The 24,685-nt window shown below is 39.8% G+C and overlaps 1 protein-coding gene across 1 annotated transcript in view; it reads right to left on the bottom strand.

Moving 5' to 3' along the window:
* Nucleotides 1-1,296: 1,296 nt before the first annotated feature.
* Nucleotides 1,297-24,685, bottom strand: part of LOC126592166 (uncharacterized) — a 48,445-nt gene continuing 25,056 nt past the window's right edge. Inside the window, exons 5-7 of the mRNA XM_050257907.1 lie at nt 3,931-4,218; nt 2,350-3,837; nt 1,297-1,371 (exon numbers count right to left, since the gene is read on the bottom strand). Coding sequence (XP_050113864.1) covers nt 1,297-1,371; nt 2,350-3,837; nt 3,931-4,218 — 1,851 coding nt within the window. The remainder of the gene's footprint in view (nt 1,372-2,349; nt 3,838-3,930; nt 4,219-24,685) is intronic.

The raw sequence follows: 24,685 nt of genomic DNA, 5'->3' as shown, positions 1-24,685 counted from the left end.
TGTGACACTAGGGAAATCTGAGAATTAATTGGTGCAATCTAGTTAATTTGGGGCATTGTCATTCATGGTTTGTTGAAAGAGTAATTGGAGATTGAGTTGTATGCATATGTTCATGTGTGGATAAGGAACCCTCTAACTAGCTTCTCACCATTCTATTTCATCACAATCTGTTTTGCTTTAAGTTTGTTTTCAAAGTTTAAGTTTTAAAGTTTCAATTTTCGTCAAAATCATTCCCCCATCTATTTTAAAGTGTTAGATTAGTTAGAAATCCATTTAGTTGTGTTTCTAAGTATTTTGAGTCAAGTCATAGTCCAAATTCGTCCAAAGTAGTGTAGGTGCTCAAAACTGCCCAGAAAGTGGTTTTTAGGCAGTTTTGAGCCTTCTAGTTGCTGTTTTGAGTTTTTAGTTTGTTTAGGTGTTTTAAACCCTAGTTTTGCATTAATTGAGTCTAGTTTAGTGTTCTACATTATATTTTTATGTTCTTGAGTCAGTTTTACATTGATTAGCATCCCTAGTTAATCCCCGGTTAGAACGATCCCTATTTGCTCATATACTACAATTGTCATCCATAGGGTTTAATTTGTGTGTCAAGTTAATTTTCACATCACTCTCCAAATAAACGTTTAGGCTCAAGTCTCACAAGGTTGTAGCGTTAGTTTGAGTTACTTCCTTCAAGCATGTTACAAAAACGGATTTTTACTTTATGATTACATGTGAATTCATAAGTTATAACCACAACCAAGCATAAACCAAAGAGTAAATCAAACTTTTATCCATGTTTATAACTCTCTTTAACCATCATGCAATTACAACCCGAATCCTCATCATTGGGTTGGAAGGTACCCTAAGACACAAACAAACACACAAAAACGACTCTTTTTGGGTTTTTAAAACAAATTTTTCAAATTTTTATGGGATTTTCGGATTTTTGACTCAAAACACATTAAAACACACCAAAACAGCTTAAAAAGGCTTAAAAACAGCAAGAAACAACATTTGAAATTATGGGTGACAAAACCCTACGAATTTGCATCAAAACACTTTGGTTACCCCCCCACACTTAAATCAAACATTGTCCTCAATGTTTCAAGCATAGACTCACACAAATAACAAACAAACAAACAAAACAACATCTAAACAACCTAACATAGCAGAAACGAATTGAACAACAAAGAGAAGAGTTTAGGAACGCAAATCTGGAATTGGAGTGCTCTCTATGTCCTCCTTTGTTGAATGCATGGGTTGCCTCCCAAGTAGCGCTTGCTTTAACGTCGTACAGCCGGACGAAGACCTCATTCACTCCTTACTAGGGCCCACGGCAGCCAAGGGTATGTCATCCACGGCATGCTCCACAAAGGTGTCATAATAGGGCTTCAAACGATGCCCGTTCACCTTGAATTCTTGTCCCGTTTTCAAGCTTTGGATTTGGACTGCACCATGAACAAAAACATTAGTAATAACAAACGGTCCAATCCACTTAGAACGTAACTTACCGGGAAACAAACGTAAACGGGAATTGAACAATAGCACTTTCTGCCCAATTGAGAATGATTTCCCACGGATCATGTTGTCATGGAAAGCTTTGGTCTTTTGCTTGTAAATGCTTGCATTATTGTATGCCTCGTGCCGTATCTCATCAAGCTCATTCAATTGCAATCTCCTTTGACTTCCCGCTTCATCGAGGTTCATGTTAAACTTCTTGATGGCCCAAAGTGCTTTGTGCTCCAATTCAACGGGAAGATGGCACGCCTTGCCATAGACAAGTCGGAAGGGGGACATCCCAATGGGGGTTTTGTACGCCGTACGATACGCCCAAAGTGCATCATCTAACCGTAAGCTCCAATCCTTCCTTGTTGGCCCAACTGTCTTCTCAAGTATTTGCTTGATCTCTCGGTTGGAAACCTCGGCTTGGCCATTCGTTTGAGGATGGTAAGGTGTAGAAACCTTATGGGTGACACTGTATTTCCTCAATAACGCTTCAATGGTCCGATTGCAAAAATGTGACCCTCCATCACTAATGATCACTCGTGGCATTCCAAACCTTGCAAAAATGTTAGTTCTAATAAAATCTGCAACCACTTTAGAATCATTAGTCCGGGTGGCCTTGGCTTCCACCCATTTCGACACATAATCAACCGCAAGCAAAATATACATGAAACCATACGATGAAGGGAAGGGACCCATAAAATCAATACCCCAAACATCAAAAATTTCAACATTTAGGATAGAAACCTGCGGCATTTGGTCCCTTGCACTAATACCACCCATTCGTTGGCATTTATCACACGTTAAGCAAAAAGTTTTAGCATCTTTAAAAATACTAGGCCAATAGAATCCACATTGTAACACCTTGAGGGCTGTATGTTGTGTGCCAAAGTGCCCTCCACATGCATATGTGTGACAAAAACTCAAAATTGAATGACATTCAGAATCATGCACACAACGACGTATAATCTGATCGGGGCAAAATTTCCATAAGTACGGATCATCCCACACAAAAAACCGTGCATCATGCCTAAGTTTATCACGTTGGTGCCTAGTGAACTCACTTGGAATACGTTTTGACACCAAAAAATTAACAATATCGGCATACCAAGGTGCACTAACCTTTAGGGACATCAATTGCTCATCCGGGAATGTCTCTGGAATAGGTATGACATCTTCTTCATGCACCAAACGGCTCAAGTGATCAGCCACAACGTTCTCACTTCCTTTCTTGTCTTGGATTTCGATATCGAACTCTTGGAGAAGAAGCATCCATCGAATAAGCCTTGGTTTAGCCTCCTTCTTCGTGAGCAAGTACTTCAATGCTGCATGATCAGTGTAAATTATTACTTTAGTACCAAGCAAATAAGAACGAAACTTATCTAAAGCAAAAACAACGGCAAGGAGTTCTTTTTCCGTGGTGGAGTAGTTCAATTGAGCATCGTTCAAGGTCCGAGAGGCATAATATATGACGTGTGGCTGTTTGTCCTTCCTTTGTCCCAAAACAGCGCCTAGAGCATAATCGGATGCATCGCACATAAGCTCGAAGGGAATGCTCCAATCTGGTGGCCGAATGATGGGGGCCGAAGTTAGCATCTCTTTGAGGTGTTTGAACGCCTTTTCACATTCCTCGTTGAAGTCGAAGGTCACATCCTTTTGGAGAAGTCGGCATAGGGGTGTGGAAATCTTTGAAAAGTCCTTGATGAATCGCCTATAAAATCCTGCATGTCCCAAAAACGAACGAACCTCTCTAACCGAAGTCGGAGAGGGTAAGTAGCGTACAAGATCTATTTTCGATTTATCAACCTCAATTCCCCTTGCAGAAACAATATGCCCTAAAACTATGCCTTGTTTTACCATAAAGTGACACTTTTCCCAATTTAAAACAAGGTTAGTTTCCATGCATCGTTTTAAGATTAATGTGAGATTTGCCAAGCAACCATCAAACGAATCGCCAAAGACACTAAAATCATCCATGAATACCTCAATAATCTTCTCAATAAAATCGGAAAAGATACTTATCATGCATCTTTGGAACGTGGCCGGTGCATTGCATAAACCGAATGGCATGCGGCGGTAAGCAAAAGTACCAAATGGGCACGTGAAAGTGGTCTTTTCTTGGTCTTCCGGAGCTATGACAATTTGATTATATCCCGAATAACCGTCAAGAAAACAATAAAAAGAATGACCGGCTAACCTTTCTAGCATTTGATCGATGAATGGTAGTGGAAAGTGGTCCTTCCTTGTGGTGTTGTTGAGCTTCCTATAGTCAATGCATACTCTCCAACCTGTTTGAATACGGGTTGGCACAAGCTCATCCTCGACATTCTTCACCACAGTGACTCCGGACTTCTTTGGGACAACTTGAACCGGTGAGACCCAACGGCTATCCGAGATTGGATAGATCACTCCACAGTCGAGAAGTTTTATAATCTCCTTTTTCACGACTTCCATCATCGGAGGGTTGAGCCGGCGTTGAGCCTCTCGAGTTGGTTTAGCCCCCTCCTCTAGAAATATGCGATGCATGCATGTTGTAGGGCTAATTCCCTTAATATCGGCCAATGTCCATCCGATGGCTGTTTTGTGCTCTTTCAACACCCGAATCAACTTTTCTTCCTCTAATGCCGTGAGTGTTGAAGAGACAATGATGGGCAACGTCTCTTCCTCTCCCAAGAATGCATACTTTAAATGGTCCGGCAACGGTTTAAGCTCAAGAACGGGGGCCTGAATCACAGAAGGTAACAACGTATTAGTGGAAACGGGAATTGGAATTGGGTTAGAAAGCTTACCATGTTGTTTTGGCAATGATTCCAAGGCAGCCACAAGCTCGGCATGTTCATCCTTTGGTACGGCCATGTTGGGTTCTGTGCCAAATCCTTGTGCAATTGTCGTTTCGAGTGGATCGTCCTCCAACATATCAAGATAATCCTGCGCCAATTCATCCAATATATCAATCGAAAAACAAGAATGATCATCTTTAGGAAATTTCATAGCTTCAGAAATGTTAAAGTGAATAATCTCCCCATCAAATTCCATTGTCAACGTCCCTTTGAAAACATCGATCTTGGTGCGTGCTGTTTTCATGAAAGGCCTCCCAAGTAGAATCGGCAATGGGGTGACATTTGGTGAGTCCTCCATCTCTAAAACGTAGAAATCCGCTGGAAATATCAAGTTATCCACCTGCACCAACACATCTTCCAAAACTCCTTTCGGATATGCATTAGAACGATCGGCTAATTGAATTATAACACCATCGTGTTTAAGCTCTGCTAAGTTCATGGATGCATATATTGAGTATGGCATGACATTAATTGAAGCTCCTAGATCTAACATAGCATGTTCAAATTTAGTATTGCCTATAACACATGGAATTGTAAAACTTCCCGGATCTTTGCATTTAGGAGGTAATTTTCTTTGCAAAACAGCGGAAACATTCTCACTTACCTGGACAACCTCTTTGTTTGAAATTCTCTTTCTTGTTGTACATAGTTCCTTCAAAAACTTGGCGTACCTAGGTACTTGCTTAATTGCGTCAAGGAGAGGTATATTGACTTGCACTTTCCGGAACGTCTCTAGAATGTCCTTTTCAGCTTCTTCTTTCTTTGTTTGCTTGAACCTACTAGGAAATGGGACATTCAAAGGAAAATCATCAGTAGGAATGGAATTGGACACAATTGTACCTTTATTTGGCAGATTGGATGGCTTAGGAGCCATGGGGACTTGCGGCAAAGGAACATCTTTCCTTGCCGTGGCCAACCCTTGTTCCTCCTCTTCAATTATCACTTCCTCCACCTTGTTTGGGGCTGATTTGGATGGTGGTGGGGTTGTTCCTACTTGTTTCCCACTTCTTAACATGATTGCCTTGGCGGATTCAAAGCCGCCTTTCGGATTTGCAATGGTTGAGCTAGGCAACCTGCCTTGCTCTCGAAACTGCCCCATGAACTCGGCAATTTGCCCTACTTGTTTCTCCAACTCGTCCACCTTTTTGTCCCTATTTTGCATTCCCTGCGCCATAGAAGTTAGTAAATTAAAAATTTGATCATTATCAATAGACGAACCTGATTTTTGGGTGGGTTGTGCTTGGGGTTGAGTTGGTGCAAATGGCTTTTGATAGAAACCCGGGGGTTGTTGCCTAAATGTGCTTTGTTGTTGGCCTTGTTGGGATTCTCGCCATTTGAAATTTGGATGATCACGCCAACCGGGATTGTAGGTGTTAGAAAAGGGATCATTCCTTTGTTGGTATTGCTGCCCAAAACCCACGGCATTTAGGGTCTCCCACCCTCCGTTCTCAATCAGTTGTGGGCACTTGTCCGTAGGGTGTCCTTGCATGGAACATACGCCACACGCACTTACATTTTGAACTTTTGGCCCTTCCACAACCTAAGAAAGCAAAGTAGTAAGGTTAGCCATTTGATTTTGAAGTTCGGTTATGGCACTTACCTCATTCACTTGGTGTTGCCGTGTGGTGCCTCTTTGTCCAACACCTTCGTATTGTTGAGCGTTCAACGCTCGATTGGCAATCAAAGTCTTTGCTGCCGTGGGGGTCTTGTCTACCAATGCTCCTCCCGCCGAGGCATCTAGCATTTGTCGTTCGATTGGTAGAAGTCCCTCGTAGAAGTATTGCAGAAGAACTCTTTCATTTGATGCTGTGGACAAGAAGCAACAAGAGATTTAAAACGTTCATAATATGTAGGAAAAGACTCACCTTCTTCTTGTTGAATTCCACTTATCCTTTTTCGTAGGAGAATGACTCGAGAGGTTGGAAAAAACTTCTCTAAGAAAGCCCGTTTCATGCTCTCCCAAGATGTGACCGTTCCGGGAGCTAATTCATATAACCAATCCTTCGCCTTTTCCATAAGAGAAAAGGGGAAAGCCTTCATCTTCAATATACTCCCGTCCACGTTTACCGGAGTCATGCTTGAGCAAACGACTTCAAACTCCTTCAAGTGCTTGTTTGGATCTTCCATGGACAGCCCATGGTACTTCGGAATGTGATGTAACAAGCTTGACTTTAATTCGAACTCGGCAGTTTTGTCCTGAGCCGCCCTAGGGTACTGGATACATAGAGGTGCGGCATTATCCAATCCCGACGCGGAAAGCTCCTTGATCGTTCGGTTGTCCGCTGCCATGTCTTCCACTTCCTCTTCAACTTCAGAAACGGACTCGGAACTTGCACTTGATTCACTAGGTTCCGGGTTCTTCCTCTTTCGTCTCAACTCACGCTCAAAATCGTCGTCAAAGTCTAAAATATGTTCTTGAACCGGATTAGAACTCCGAGTCATAAACAAGTACCTAAAACAAGAAACAAAATAACATAAGAATCTGATCTAATAAGAAAAACGAAAATAACAATCCAAGGGATTAGCAAAGTTGCTAATCCCCGGCAACGGCGCCAAAATTTGATGTGAAAATTATGTTGACACTCAAATTAAACCCTCTTTTTATCAATTGTAGCAATGTATGTAAGTAGGGATCGTTCTAGACCGGGGATTAGGAGGGATTGCAAAATCACTTGGAATTGACTCAAAAATGTAAAAACAAGTTTAAAACACTAAAATAGACTCAAAGAATGCAAAACTAAACTTTAAAACACCAAAACAAACCAAAAGACTCAAAACAGCACCAAAACACTCAAAACTGCCTTAAAAACACAATCTGGGCAGTTTTGGACACTAAGCACCAAATTGGACGAATTTGGGTTTTAACTTGAATCAAAACACTTAAAAACACAAAGTAAAACACTTACTAACTAATTTGACACTTTAAAACAAAGGGGGATTGGTTTTGGACGAATTTAAAACAAAACAAACTTTGTAAATTAGAACAGATTGTAAAAACGAATTTGATTTAAATGGGTGAATGGAAGGCTAGCTAAGGGGTTCATCTCCACACATGTTATACTTGCATACAAAAATGATTTCCAATTGCTTTTCAATAAACCATGAATTCTCAATGCCCCAAGTTAATTAGGTCCGCTTAAATTAACCCTCAGATTTTCCTAACGTTATTGAATTGGATGATTGCATACGACAACCCAAAACATTCCCCACAAGTCCCCTACATGATTGCATAATAGAGATACAAGCAAGAATCATTAAGTTCTATGAAAACCATAAGCATTGACGAAGCACTTGTTACTATGATTGCATGAAACTTATGCCAAGAATTTACTTAACGTGATTGAGATCATCAACCTTTACTACTTGTGAATATAATTCCATAACGATTAGGTGAAATTTCCTTATATCCTAGCATTCAATTTATGCATGATAATTAAGCGTGCACTCTCAACCAACACACACAAATCAATGTAATCCACATAGATAAGTAAATTGAATTCACAACTTATGAAACGCAATTAGAAGTAATCAAATCATAACGCAAGCATAAACATGTATTTTGAATCCCCCCCTAGCCAAGGGGAGGTTTAGTTCCTCATACGCACAAAACAAAGAGAATTGAATTTAAACATTGAAATCAAAGGAAAAGAAACACCTAGAAATTCCAGCGACGCGAACTTGAATTGCATGAACTTCCGAGCTTCTTTCTCCTCCTCCTTGGTGCGGCAAAGGGTCTAGGGACTAGTTTAGGACCTTAGGTGTATGGATGCATGGTTATGGATGGATGTAGTAGTGTTTAGGGGAAGAGAATGGTGCGGCAAAGGTGTGGAGAGAGTTTGGACGAATTTCTGGAGTGAATTCTGAATTGTGGTGAGTGGTGATCTGATTTAGGGGTTAATAGGAGTATATATAGGCACTTAAAACCCTAGGGTAATCGGATATGGACTTGGATAACCCAAATCCACAAGGAAATAGGTCTAACAATCAGATTTTGCAAGGGAAAAGGGGTCCTAGGTGCGGCTGGATAGGGATAAGGTGGATAAGGCTTCTAGATGGCCTTGCAAGGCAAGGAAATCAGGTTTCTAGAAGGGATAGGTGCGGCACTTAAAGGATAGGGCAGATTAGGGCTTCTAGAAACCCTCTAATGCAAGGAAAACTCACGGCAAGGATGGATAAGGTTTCTAGAACAAGGATAAGGTATCCTAAATGGATAAGGACTCCTCATTGCATTTGGAAACTTTGCCTATTAGGATTAGGAAACCTTGTCTTTGTCATTCCTTCTTCATTCTGGATTCCTTCTCCTTCTTGGACTTGGAAATCTTCTTTGTAGCTGCAACTTGATGCCATTTGGATTTAACTTTCCTACTTCAAGTAGGAAACCTTGTTTGAGTAGGAATCTTCATCTTCAAGGAATCCTAATTCAACTAGGAAACCCATTTTGACTAGGAATCCTAATTCAACTAGGATTCCATCTTCACGTAGGCACTTTCCTACTTCGACTAGGAAACCTTGTTCAAGTAGGAAACATCATCTTCAAATCTTCAATTTCGTCCATCCTCTTGGCTCCAAGCATATGACATCCATTCCAAGCTCAACTTTGCTCCAAAAGGCTCCAAAATGCATTATTTTGCATACTTTGCCCTTAGAACCTGAAAACACATAAAACTAGCTTAAAAGACTACTTTACTAAGCAAAAACACTATAAATGCACAAGAACAAGCTAAACTAAGGCGCATAAATATGCTCCTATCAAATTCCCCCACACTTAGCTTTTGCTAGTCCTCGAGCAAAACAAAACGAAATAAAACAAGTAAAACAACCTAAACCTTCCAACAATCGCCTCAGGGATTTCCAATGCACATGACATGTTAAAAATCATCATTCCCACAGATTTTAACCATCTTTACACTTAAGCCCAAACTTAATCATAGTCACTACTTACTAGTTCACATTTAACCAATTAAAACAATGTTTTGAATGTAGTAACGTGCCTTAGAGAATCCCTCAATTCCTTACTAGATATGCACTCTATTTTCACTCAGATTTTCTAACTACACACCCTACACTAGTTATATGTGAGAAGATTGATGTAACAATAAAAACGAATGCTCACATATATGTATAACAAAGAAAACAATTTCCGGAGTTAATAACATGTTTATAAATATGATCTCATGAATGGAATGCTACTACTTAGATGCGAGAATCAGTGACACCATATGCTCATACCAATTTTAAACTCCACAAATTGAAATACACAACACTCAAGATTAAAGTTAAGGGTTGTAACGGGGCTTAAGGTATTGGCTAACAAAAACGGATATGGAAAACAAACGTTCTTTAAAACAATAGTAAGCAAAGTATGGAAATCGAAACTTAGAATTCACTTTAGCATGCCGAAATCAAATTCAAAACAGAAGGGAAGACTCAAACAATCAATTAGGGCCGAATGCAACTCTTTGGACCCTTTCTTCAACAAACAACACTTTGGAACTCTTTTTCACATGCATTTCAACTATTTTGCATGTTTTTCACAACTTTTCTTTTTTCTTTCTATTTTTCACGAATTTTTTTCTTTCTTTTCTCATTTTTTTTCTCTTCTTTGCCGTGCCTCATTCAAGACTTTGGCACATCCCTATATCATTAATCCTTCCCCAACACTTGTTTCCCGCACACATTGATCAAAAGGAATTCATCTTGCGTTATGCTTTACTACGTTTTAAGAACAAGGGTGTGGATGGTCCTAATCTAGGCTAGGTGAGGATAATGTGGTTAACAAAGAACATAGGCTAAACAAGGCTCAACGGGGTTAAAACCTACAAAACATAATGGAATAGGGATATACAGCTTTTGGGCTATGGTGGACACTACACAACTTAATCTTGAATATGTGTTATGCAAATCAATGACATGTTTTGAATGAAATGGGCATGAGTTCTAGTGTTTGGTTCTAAGTGATGAAACGCCTTCTAAGTAGCAACCAAGCAGAGAATAATGAGATCATGCAACGACTTTAGAAAACAAAGAATGCACAGATTTTAACTCTCCAAATAAACGTTTAGGCTTAAGTCTCACAAGGTTGTAGCGTTAGTTTGAGTTACTTCCTTCAAGCATGTTACAAAAACGGATTTTTACTTTATGATTACATGTGAATTCATAAGTTATAACCACAACCAAGCATAAACCAAAGAGTAAATCAAACTTTTATCCATGTTTATAACTCTCTTTAACCGTCATGCAATTACAAACCGAATCCTCATCATTGTGTTGGAAGGTACCCTAAGACACAAACAAACACACAAAAACGACTCTTTTTGGGTTTTTTAAAACAAATTTTTCAAATTTTTATGGGATTTTCGGATTTTTGACTCAAAACACATTAAAACACACCAAAACAGCTTAAAAAGGCTTAAAAACAGCAAGAAACAACATTTGAAATTATGGGTGACAAAACCCTACGAATTTGCATCAAAACACTTTGGTTACCCCCCCACACTTAAATCAAACATTGTCCTCAATGTTTCAAGCATAGACTCACACAAATAACAAACAAACAAACAAAACAACATCTAAACAACCTAACATAGCAGAAACGAATTGAACAACAAAGAGAAGAGTTTAGGAACGCAAATCTGGAATTGGAGTGCTCTCTATGTCCTCCTTTGTTGAATGCATGGGTTGCCTCCCAAGTAGCGCTTGCTTTAACGTCGTACAGCCGGACGAAGACCTCATTCACTCCTTACTAGGGCCCACGGCAGCCAAGGGTATGTCATCCACGGCATGCTCCACAAAGGTGTCATAATAGGGCTTCAAACGATGCCCGTTCACCTTGAATTCTTGTCCCGTTTTCAAGCTTTGGATTTGGACTGCACCATGAACAAAAACATTAGTAATAACAAACGGTCCAATCCACTTAGAACGTAACTTACCGGGAAACAAACGTAAACGGGAATTGAACAATAGCACTTTCTGCCCAATTGAGAATGATTTCCCACGGATCATGTTGTCATGGAAAGCTTTGGTCTTTTGCTTGTAAATGCTTGCATTATTGTATGCCTCGTGCCGTATCTCATCAAGCTCATTCAATTGCAATCTCCTTTGACTTCCCGCTTCATCGAGGTTCATGTTAAACTTCTTGATGGCCCAAAGTGCTTTGTGCTCCAATTCAACGGGAAGATGGCACGCCTTGCCATAGACAAGTCGGAAGGGGGACATCCCAATGGGGGTTTTGTACGCCGTACGATACGCCCAAAGTGCATCATCTAACCGTAAGCTCCAATCCTTCCTTGTTGGCCCAACTGTCTTCTCAAGTATTTGCTTGATCTCTCGGTTGGAAACCTCGGCTTGGCCATTCGTTTGAGGATGGTAAGGTGTAGAAACCTTATGGGTGACACTGTATTTCCTCAATAACGCTTCAATGGTCCGATTGCAAAAATGTGACCCTCCATCACTAATGATCACTCGTGGCATTCCAAACCTTGCAAAAATGTTAGTTCTAATAAAATCTGCAACCACTTTAGAATCATTAGTCCGGGTGGCCTTGGCTTCCACCCATTTCGACACATAATCAACCGCAAGCAAAATATACATGAAACCATACGATGAAGGGAAGGGACCCATAAAATCAATACCCCAAACATCAAAAATTTCAACATTTAGGATAGAAACCTGCGGCATTTGGTCCCTTGCACTAATACCACCCATTCGTTGGCATTTATCACACGTTAAGCAAAAAGTTTTAGCATCTTTAAAAATACTAGGCCAATAGAATCCACATTGTAACACCTTGAGGGCTGTACGTTGTGTGCCAAAGTGCCCTCCACATGCATATGTGTGACAAAAACTCAAAATTGAATGACATTCAGAATCATGCACACAACGACGTATAATCTGATCGGGGCAAAATTTCCATAAGTACGGATCATCCCACACAAAAAACCGTGCATCATGCCTAAGTTTATCACGTTGGTGCCTAGTGAACTCACTTGGAATACGTTTTGACACCAAAAAATTAACAATATCGGCATACCAAGGTGCACTAACCTTTAGGGACATCAATTGCTCATCCGGGAATGTCTCTGGAATAGGTATGACATCTTCTTCATGCACCAAACGGCTCAAGTGATCAGCCACAACGTTCTCACTTCCTTTCTTGTCTTGGATTTCGATATCGAACTCTTGGAGAAGAAGCATCCATCGAATAAGCCTTGGTTTAGCCTCCTTCTTCGTGAGCAAGTACTTCAATGCTGCATGATCAGTGTAAATTATTACTTTAGTACCAAGTAAATAAGAACGAAACTTATCTAAAGCAAAAACAACGGCAAGGAGTTCTTTTTCCGTGGTGGAGTAGTTCAATTGAGCATCGTTCAAGGTCCGAGAGGCATAATATATGACGTGTGGCTGTTTGTCCTTCCTTTGTCCCAAAACAGCGCCTAGAGCATAATCGGATGCATCGCACATAAGCTCGAAGGGAATGCTCCAATCTGGTGGCCGAATGATGGGGGCCGAAGTTAGCATCTCTTTGAGGTGTTTGAACGCCTTTTCACATTCCTCGTTGAAGTCGAAGGTCACATCCTTTTGGAGAAGTCGGCATAGGGGTGTGGAAATCTTTGAAAAGTCCTTGATGAATCGCCTATAAAATCCTGCATGTCCCAAAAACGAACGAACCTCTCTAACCGAAGTCGGAGAGGGTAAGTAGCGTACAAGATCTATTTTCGATTTATCAACCTCAATTCCCCTTGCAGAAACAATATGCCCTAAAACTATGCCTTGTTTTACCATAAAGTGACACTTTTCCCAATTTAAAACAAGGTTAGTTTCCATGCATCGTTTTAAGATTAATGTGAGATTTGCCAAGCAACCATCAAACGAATCGCCAAAGACACTAAAATCATCCATGAATACCTCAATAATCTTCTCAATAAAATCGGAAAAGATACTTACCATGCATCTTTGGAACGTGGCCGGTGCATTGCATAAACCGAATGGCATGCGGCGGTAAGCAAAAGTACCAAATGGGCACGTGAAAGTGGTCTTTTCTTGGTCTTCCGGAGCTATGACAATTTGATTATATCCCGAATAACCGTCAAGAAAACAATAAAAAGAATGACCGGCTAACCTTTCTAGCATTTGATCGATGAATGGTAGTGGAAAGTGGTCCTTCCTTGTGGTGTTGTTGAGCTTCCTATAGTCAATGCATACTCTCCAACCTGTTTGAATACGGGTTGGCACAAGCTCATCCTCGACATTCTTCACCACAGTGACTCCGGACTTCTTTGGGACAACTTGAACCGGTGAGACCCAACGGCTATCCGAGATTGGATAGATCACTCCACAGTCGAGAAGTTTTATAATCTCCTTTTTCACGACTTCCATCATCGGAGGGTTGAGCCGGCGTTGAGCCTCTCGAGTTGGTTTAGCCCCCTCCTCTAGAAATATGCGATGCATGCATGTTGTAGGGCTAATTCCCTTAATATCGGCCAATGTCCATCCGATGGCTGTTTTGTGCTCTTTCAACACCCGAATCAACTTTTCTTCCTCTAATGCCGTGAGTGTTGAAGAGACAATGATGGGCAACGTCTCTTCCTCTCCCAAGAATGCATACTTTAAATGGTCCGGCAACGGTTTAAGCTCAAGAACGGGGGCCTGAATCACAGAAGGTAACAACGTATTAGTGGAAACGGGAATTGGAATTGGGTTAGAAAGCTTACCATGTTGTTTTGGCAATGATTCCAAGGCAGCCACAAGCTCGGCATGTTCATCCTTTGGTACGGCCATGTTGGGTTCTGTGCCAAATCCTTGTGCAATTGTCGTTTCGAGTGGATCGTCCTCCAACATATCAAGATAATCCTGCGCCAATTCATCCAATATATCAATCGAAAAACAAGAATGATCATCTTTAGGAAATTTCATAGCTTCAGAAATGTTAAAGTGAATAATCTCCCCATCAAATTCCATTGTCAACGTCCCTTTGAAAACATCGATCTTGGTGCGTGCTGTTTTCATGAAAGGCCTCCCAAGTAGAATCGGCAATGGGGTGACATTTGGTGAGTCCTCCATCTCTAAAACGTAGAAATCCGCTGGAAATATCAAGTTATCCACCTGCACCAACACATCTTCCAAAACTCCTTTCGGATATGCATTAGAACGATCGGCTAATTGAATTATAACACCATCGTGTTTAAGCTCTGCTAAGTTCATGGATGCATATATTGAGTATGGCATGACATTAATTGAAGCTCCTAGATCTAACATAGCATGTTCAAATTTAGTATTGCCTATAACACATGGAATTGTAAAACTTCCCGGATCTTTGCATTTAGGAGGTAATTTTCTTTGCAAAACAGCGGAAACATTCTCACTTACCTGGACAACCTCTTTGTTTGAAATTCTCTTTCTTGTTGTACATAGTTCCTTCAAAAACTTGGCGTACCTAGGTACTTGCTTAATTGCGTCAAGGAGAGGTATATTGACTTGCACTTTCCGGAACGTCTCTAGAATGTCCTTTTCAGCTTCTTCTTTCTTTGTTTGCTTGAACCTACTAGGAAATGGGACATTCAAAGGAAAATCATCAGTAGGAATGGAATTGGACACAATTGTACCTTTATTTGGCAGATTGGATGGCTTAGGAGCCATGGGGACTTGCGGCAAAGGAACATCTTTCCTTGCCGTGGCCAACCCTTGTTCCTCCTCTTCAATTATCACTTCCTCCACCTTGTTTGGGGCTGATTTGGATGGTGGTGGGGTTGTTCCTACTTGTTTCCCACTTCTTAACATGATTGCCTTGGCGGATTCAAAGCCGCCTTTCGGATTTGCAATGGTTGAGCTAGGCAACCTGCCTTGCTCTCGAAACTGCCCCATGAACTCGGCAATTTGCCCTACTTGTTTCTCCAACTCGTCCACCTTTTTGTCCCTATTTTGCATTCCCTGCGCCATAGAAGTTAGTAAATTAAAAATTTGATCATTATCAATAGACGAACCTGATTTTTGGGTGGGTTGTGCTTGGGGTTGAGTTGGTGCAAATGGCTTTTGATAGAAACCCGGGGGTTGTTGCCTAAATGTGCTTTGTTGTTGGCCTTGTTGGGATTCTCGCCATTTGAAATTTGGATGATCACGCCAACCGGGATTGTAGGTGTTAGAAAAGGGATCATTCCTTTGTTGGTATTGCTGCCCAAAACCCACGGCATTTAGGGTCTCCCACCCTCCGTTCTCAATCAGTTGTGGGCACTTGTCCGTAGGGTGTCCTTGCATGGAACATACGCCACACGCACTTACATTTTGAACTTTTGGCCCTTCCACAACCTAAGAAAGCAAAGTAGTAAGGTTAGCCATTTGATTTTGAAGTTCGGTTATGGCACTTACCTCATTCACTTGGTGTTGCCGTGTGGTGCCTCTTTGTCCAACACCTTCGTATTGTTGAGCGTTCAACGCTCGATTGGCAATCAAAGTCTTTGCTGCCGTGGGGGTCTTGTCTACCAATGCTCCTCCCGCCGAGGCATCTAGCATTTGTCGTTCGATTGGTAGAAGTCCCTCGTAGAAGTATTGCAGAAGAACTCTTTCATTTGATGCTGTGGACAAGAAGCAACAAGAGATTTAAAACGTTCATAATATGTAGGAAAAGACTCACCTTCTTCTTGTTGAATTCCACTTATCCTTTTTCGTAGGAGAATGACTCGAGAGGTTGGAAAAAACTTCTCTAAGAAAGCCCGTTTCATGCTCTCCCAAGATGTGACCGTTCCGGGAGCTAATTCATATAACCAATCCTTCGCCTTTTCCATAAGAGAAAAGGGGAAAGCCTTCATCTTCAATATACTCCCGTCCACGTTTACCGGAGTCATGCTTGAGCAAACGACTTCAAACTCCTTCAAGTGCTTGTTTGGATCTTCCATGGACAGCCCATGGTACTTCGGAATGTGATGTAACAAGCTTGACTTTAATTCGAACTCGGCAGTTTTGTCCTGAGCCGCCCTAGGGTACTGGATACATAGAGGTGCGGCATTATCCAATCCCGACGCGGAAAGCTCCTTGATCGTTCGGTTGTCCGCTGCCATGTCTTCCACTTCCTCTTCAACTTCAGAAACGGACTCGGAACTTGCACTTGATTCACTAGGTTCCGGGTTCTTCCTCTTTCGTCTCAACTCACGCTCAAAATCGTCGTCAAAGTCTAAAATATGTTCTTGAACCGGATTAGAACTCCGAGTCATAAACAAGTACCTAAAACAAGAAACAAAATAACATAAGAATCTGATCTAATAAGAAAAACGAAAATAACAATCCAAGGGATTAGCAAAGTTGCTAATCCCCGGCAACGGCGCCAAAATTTGATGTGAAAATTATGTTGACACTCAAATTAAACCCTCTTTTTATCAATTGTAGCAATGTATGTAAGTAGGGATCGTTCTAGACCGGGGATTAGGAGGGATTGCAAAATCACTTGGAATTGACTCAAAAATGTAAAAACAAGTTTAAAACACTAAAATAGACTCAAAGAATGCAAAACTAAACTTTAAAACACCAAAACAAACCAAAAGACTCAAAACAGCACCAAAACACTCAAAACTGCCTTAAAAAACACAATCTGGGCAGTTTTGGACACTAAGCACCAAATTGGACGAATTTGGGTTTTAACTTGAATCAAAACACTTAAAAACACAAAGTAAAACACTTACTAACTAATTTGACACTTTAAAACAAAGGGGGATTGGTTTTGGACGAATTTAAAACAAAACAAACTTTGTAAATTAGAACAGATTGTAAAAACGAATTTGATTTAAATGGGTGAATGGAAGGCTAGCTAAGGGGTTCATCTCCACACATGTTATACTTGCATACAAAAATGATTTCCAATTGCTTTTCAATAAACCATGAATTCTCAATGCCCCAAGTTAATTAGGTCCGCTTAAATTAACCCTCAGATTTTCCTAACGTTATTGAATTGGATGATTGCATACGACAACCCAAAACATTCCCCACAAGTCCCCTACATGATTGCATAATAGAGATACAAGCAAGAATCATTAAGTTCTATGAAAACCATAAGCATTGACGAAGCACTTGTTACTATGATTGCATGAAACTTATGCCAAGAATTTACTTAACGTGATTGAGATCATCAACCTTTACTACTTGTGAATATAATTCCATAACGATTAGGTGAAATTTCCTTATATCCTAGCATTCAATTTATGCATGATAATTAAGCGTGCACTCTCAACCAACACACACAAATCAATGTAATCCACATAGATAAGTAAATTGAATTCACAACTTATGAAACGCAATTAGAAGTAATCAAATCATAACGCAAGCATAAACATGTATTTTGAATCCCCCCCTAGCCAAGGGGAGGTTTAGTTCCTCATACGCACAAAACAAAGAGAATTGAATTTAAACATTGAAATCAAAGGAAAAGAAACACCTAGAAATTCCAGCGACGCGAACTTGAATTGCATGAACTTCCGAGCTTCTTTCTCCTCCTCCTTGGTGCGGCAAAGGGTCTAGGGACTAGTTTAGGACCTTAGGTGTATGGATGCATGGTTATGGATGGATGTAGTAGTGTTTAGGGGAAGAGAATGGTGCGGCAAAGGTGTGGAGAGAGTTTGGACGAATTTCTGGAGTGAATTCTGAATTGTGGTGAGTGGTGATCTGATTTAGGGGTTAATAGGAGTATATATAGGCACTTAAAACCTTAGGGTAATCGGATATGGACTTGGATAACCCAAATCCACAAGGAAATAGGTCTAACAATCAGATTTTGCAAGGGAAAAGGGGTCCTAGGTGCGGCTGGATAGGGATAAGGTGGATAAGGCTTCTAGATGGCCTTGCAAGGCAAGGAAATCAGGTTTCTAGAAGGGATAGGTGCGGCACTTAAAGGATAGGGCAGATTAGGGCTTCTAGAAACCCTCTAATGCAAGGAAAACTCACGGCAAGGATGGATAAGGTTTCTAGAACAAGGATAAGGTATCCTAAATGGATAAGGACTCCTCATTGCATTTGGAAACTTTGCCTATTAGGATTAGGAAACCTTGTCTTTGTCATTCCTTCTTCATTCTGGATTCCTTCTCCTTCTTGGACTTGGAAATCTTCTTTGTAGCTGCAACTTGATGCCATTTGGATTTAACTTTCCTACTTCAAGTAGGAAACCTTGTTTGAGTAGGAATCTTCATCTTCAAGGAATCCTAATTCAACTAGGAAACCCATTTTGACTAGGAATCCTAATTCAACTAGGATTCCATCTTCACTTAGGCACTTTCCTACTTCGACTAGGAAACCTTGTTCAAGTAGGAAACATCATCTTCAAATCTTCAATTTCGTCCATCCTCTTGGCTCCAAGCATATGACATCCATTCCAAGCTCAACTTTGCTCCAAAAGGCTCCAAAATGCATTATTTTGCATACTTTGCCCTTAGAACCTGAAAACACATAAAACTAGCTTAAAAGACTACTTTACTAAGCAAAAACACTATAAATGCACAAGAACAAGCTAAACTAAGGCGCATAAATATGCTCCTATCAAATTCCCCCACACTTAGCTTTTGCTAGTCCTCGAGCAAAACAAAACGAAATAAAACAAGTAAAACAACCTAAACCTTCCAACAATCGCCTCAGGGATTTCCAATGCACATGACATGTTAAAAATCATCATTCCCACAGATTTTAACCATCTTTACACTTAAGCCCAAACTTAATCATAGTCACTACTTACTAGTTCACATTTAACCAATTAAAACAATGTTTTGAATGTAGTAACGTGCCTTAGAGAATCCCTCAATTCCTTACTAGATATGCACTCTATTTTCACTCAGATTTTCTAACTACACACCCTACACTAGTTATATGTGAGAAGATTGATGTAACAATAAAAACGAATGCTCACATATATGTATAACAAAGAAAACAATTTCCGGAGTTAATAACATGTTTATAAATATGATCTCATGAATGGAATGCTACTACTTAGATGCGAGAATCAGTGACACCATATGCTCATACCAATTTTAAACTCCACAAATTGAAATACACAACACTCAAGATTAAAGTTAAGGGTTGTAACGGGGCTTAAGGTATTGGCTAACAAAAACGGATATGGAAAACAAACGTTCTTTAAAACAATAGTAAGCAAAGTATGGAAATCGAAACTTAGAATTCACTTTAGCATGCCGAAATCAAATTCAAAACAGAAGGGAAGACTCAAACAATCAATTAGGGCCGAATGCAACTCTTTGGACCCTTTCTTCAACAAACAACACTTTGGAACTCTTTTTCACATGCATTTCAACTATTTTGCATGTTTTTCACAACTTTTCTTTTTTCTTTCTATTTTTCACGAATTTTTTTCTTTCTTTTCTCATTTTTTTTCTCTTCTTTGCCGTGCCTCATTCAAGACTTTGGCACATCCCTATATCATTAATCCTTCCCCAACACTTGTTTCCCGCACACATTGATCAAAAGGAATTCATCTTGCGTTATGCTTTACTACGTTTTAAGAACAAGGGTGTGGATGGTCCTAATCTAGGCTAGGTGAGGATAATGTGGTTAACAAAGAACATAGGCTAAACAAGGCTCAACGGGGTTAAAACCTACAAAACATAATGGAATAGGGATATACAGCTTTTGGGCTATGGTGGACACTACACAACTTAATCTTGAATATGTGTTATGCAAATCAATGACATGTTTTGAATGAAATGGGCATGAGTTCTAGTGTTTGGTTCTAAGTGATGAAACGCCTTCTAAGTAGCAACCAAGCAGAGAATAATGAGATCATGCAACGACTTTAGAAAACAAAGAATGCACAGATTTTAACTCTCCAAATAAACGTTTAGGCTTAAGTCTCACAAGGTTGTAGCGTTAGTTTGAGTTACTTCCTTCAAGCATGTTACAAAAACGGATTTTTACTTTATGATTACATGTGAATTCATAAGTTATAACCACAACCAAGCATAAACCAAAGAGTAAATCAAACTTTTATCCATGTTTATAACTCTCTTTAACCGTCATGCAATTACAAACCGAATCCTCATCATTGTGTTGGAAGGTACCCTAAGACACAAACAAACACACAAAAACGACTCTTTTTGGGTTTTTTAAAACAAATTTTTCAAATTTTTATGGGATTTTCGGATTTTTGACTCAAAACACATTAAAACACACCAAAACAGCTTAAAAAGGCTTAAAAACAGCAAGAAACAACATTTGAAATTATGGGTGACAAAACCCTACGAATTTGCATCAAAACACTTTGGTTACCCCCCCACACTTAAATCAAACATTGTCCTCAATGTTTCAAGCATAGACTCACACAAATAACAAACAAACAAACAAAACAACATCTAAACAACCTAACATAGCAGAAACGAATTGAACAACAAAGAGAAGAGTTTAGGAACGCAAATCTGGAATTGGAGTGCTCTCTATGTCCTCCTTTGTTGAATGCATGGGTTGCCTCCCAAGTAGCGCTTGCTTTAACGTCGTACAGCCGGACGAAGACCTCATTCACTCCTTACTAGGGCCCACGGCAGCCAAGGGTATGTCATCCACGGCATGCTCCACAAAGGTGTCATAATAGGGCTTCAAACGATGCCCGTTCACCTTGAATTCTTGTCCCGTTTTCAAGCTTTGGATTTGGACTGCACCATGAACAAAAACATTAGTAATAACAAACGGTCCAATCCACTTAGAACGTAACTTACCGGGAAACAAACGTAAACGGGAATTGAACAATAGCACTTTCTGCCCAATTGAGAATGATTTCCCACGGATCATGTTGTCATGGAAAGCTTTGGTCTTTTGCTTGTAAATGCTTGCATTATTGTATGCCTCGTGCCGTATCTCATCAAGCTCATTCAATTGCAATCTCCTTTGACTTCCCGCTTCATCGAGGTTCATGTTAAACTTCTTGATGGCCCAAAGTGCTTTGTGCTCCAATTCAACGGGAAGATGGCACGCCTTGCCATAGACAAGTCGGAAGGGGGACATCCCAATGGGGGTTTTGTACGCCGTACGATACGCCCAAAGTGCATCATCTAACCGTAAGCTCCAATCCTTCCTTGTTGGCCCAACTGTCTTCTCAAGTATTTGCTTGATCTCTCGGTTGGAAACCTCGGCTTGGCCATTCGTTTGAGGATGGTAAGGTGTAGAAACCTTATGGGTGACACTGTATTTCCTCAATAACGCTTCAATGGTCCGATTGCAAAAATGTGACCCTCCATCACTAATGATCACTCGTGGCATTCCAAACCTTGCAAAAATGTTAGTTCTAATAAAATCTGCAACCACTTTAGAATCATTAGTCCGGGTGGCCTTGGCTTCCACCCATTTCGACACATAATCAACCGCAAGCAAAATATACATGAAACCATACGATGAAGGGAAGGGACCCATAAAATCAATACCCCAAACATCAAAAATTTCAACATTTAGGATAGAAACCTGCGGCATTTGGTCCCTTGCACTAATACCACCCATTCGTTGGCATTTATCACACGTTAAGCAAAAAGTTTTAGCATCTTTAAAAATACTAGGCCAATAGAATCCACATTGTAACACCTTGAGGGCTGTACGTTGTGTGCCAAAGTGCCCTCCACATGCATATGTGTGACAAAAACTCAAAATTGAATGACATTCAGAATCATGCACACAACGACGTATAATCTGATCGGGGCAAAATTTCCATAAGTACGGATCATCCCACACAAAAAACCGTGCATCATGCCTAAGTTTATCACGTTGGTGCCTAGTGAACTCACTTGGAATACGTTTTGACACCAAAAAATTAACAATATCGGCATACCAAGGTGCACTAACCTTTAAGGACATCAATTGCTCATCCGGGAATGTCTCTGGAATAGGTATGACATCTTCTTCATGCACCAAACGGCTCAAGTGATCAGCCACAACGTTCTCACTTCCTTTCTTGTCTTGGATTTCGATATCGAACTCTTGGAGAAGAAGCATCCATCGAATAAGCCTTGGTTTAGCCTCCTTCTTCGTGAGCAAGTACTTCAATGCTGCATGATCAGTGTAAATTATTACTTTAGTACCAAGTAAATAAGAACGAAACTTATCTAAAGCAAAAACAACGGCAAGGAGTTCTTTTTCCGTGGTGGAGTAGTTCAATTGAGCATCGTTCAAGGTCCGAGAGGCATAATATATGACGTGTGGCTGTTTGTCCTTCCTTTGTCCCAAAACAGCGCCTAGAGCATAATCGGATGCATCGCACATAAGCTCGAAGGGAATGCTCCAATCTGGTGGCCGAATGATGGGGGCCGAAGTTAGCATCTCTTTGAGGTGTTTGAACGCCTTTTCACATTCCTCGTTGAAGTCGAAGGTCACATCCTTTTGGAGAAGTCGGCATAGGGGTGTGGAAATCTTTGAAAAGTCCTTGATGAATCGCCTATAAAATCCTGCATGTCCCAAAAACGAACGAACCTCTCTAACCGAAGTCGGAGAGGGTAAGTAGCGTACAAGATCTATTTTCGATTTATCAACCTCAATTCCCCTTGCAGAAACAATATGCCCTAAAACTATGCCTTGTTTTACCATAAAGTGACACTTTTCCCAATTTAAAACAAGGTTAGTTTCCATGCATCGTTTTAAGATTAATGTGAGATTTGCCAAGCAACCATCAAACGAATCGATTACGTTGCATAAATTTCATGTGTGGAGAAGAACCCCTTAGCCATTCCATCACCCATTGATTCATCACATTTAGTTTACAATCTGTTTTAATTTACAATCTGTGCATTTAGTTCAAATTCGGCCAAACACAATTCCCCCATATTTTGTTAAGTTTGAGTCTTCATAATCTGTCCTCTTTGGTGTTTTTAAGTATTTTGAGTCATAAGTTTTGTCAAATTCGTCCAAATCTTGTCTTAGTTGCTGTTTGAGTCAATTAATTTGTTTTAGTCAGTTTTGGGCAGATTTGAGTGTTTCAAATCTGTTTTGAATCTTAGTAGTCTAATTAGTGTCTTTAAGTTTAGTTTTTGTGTTTCTAAGTCGATTTGTATTAGATTAGCACCCCTAGTTAATCCCCGGTTAGAACGATCCCTACTTACATCATTACTACAATTGTCACAAATAGGGTTTAATTTGTGTGTCAAGTTAATTTTCACATCAATGCGCTTTCCCATCCAATTCATTAACTTAAGGAGAACTTGAAGGTTAATTTAAGCGTATCTAATTAACTTGGGGTGTTGAGTTTCATAATTTATTGGAAGAACAACTGAAAATCGTTTTGTTTGCAAGTGTGACATGTGTGGAGAAGAACCTCCTAACTAGCCTTTTTATCCATCCTTTTCATCCAAAAACGTTTTACAATCTGTTTTGTTTTAAAGTTTCTGTTTTGTTTTCAATTTTCGTCCAAAACAAATCCCCCTTTATTTGAAGTCTTAGATTAGTTAGAAAGTGTTTTGATTTGTGTTTCTAAGTGTTTTGATCCAAGTTTTCATCCAAATTCGTCCAAGTTCTTGTTAGGTTCTCAAAACTGCCCAGAAAGTGGTTTTTAGGCAGTTTTGAGTCATTAGGTTGCTGTTTTGAGTTTTATGTTTGTTTAAGTGTTTTACCTTTTAATTTTACATTCTTTGAGTCTAGTTTAGTGTTTTAAACTTTGTTTTTACATTATTGAGTTAGTTTTCAAGAGTTTAGCAATCCCTCCTAATCCCCGGTTTAGAACGATCCCTACTTACATCTTTACTACAATTTGACAAAAGAGGGTTTAATTTGTGTGCTTATCTATTTACGCATCAAAAACTAAACTTTAAAACACCAAAACAAACCAAAAGACTCAAAACTGCCTTAAAAACACAATCTGGGCAGTTTTGGACACTAAGCACCAAATTGGACGAATTTGGGTTTTAACTTGAATCAAAACACTTAAAAACACAAAGTAAAACACTTACTAACTAATTTGACACTTTAAAACAAAGGGGGATTGGTTTTGGACGAATTTAAAAACAAAACAAACTTTGTAAATTTGAACAGATTGTAAAAACGAATTTGATTTAAATGGGTGAATGGAAGGCTAGCTAAGGGGTTCATCTCCACACATGTTATACTTGCATACAAAACGATTTCCAATTGCTTTTCAATAAACCATGAATTCTCAATGCCCCAAGTTAATTAGGTCCGCTTAAATTAACCTTCAGATTTTCCTAACGTTATTGAATTGGATGAATCTGTTTTCTTTCTTATATTTACAATGTATAAATCTGTTTTCCTTTGTTTTGTGAACATGAGGAACTAAGCCTTTTTGGCTAGGGGCCTATTCAATACCATGATTATGCTTGCAAGATGAATTGATTACTTCTAATTGTTATTTCATGAATTGTGAATGCAATTTGCTTACCCGTTTGATTGATGAC

This window comes from Malus sylvestris, chromosome 12 (genome assembly GCF_916048215.2).
Source record: "Malus sylvestris chromosome 12, drMalSylv7.2, whole genome shotgun sequence".
Lineage (NCBI taxonomy): Eukaryota > Viridiplantae > Streptophyta > Magnoliopsida > Rosales > Rosaceae > Malus > Malus sylvestris.
This window is presented reverse-complemented; position numbering and strand designations above follow the sequence as displayed.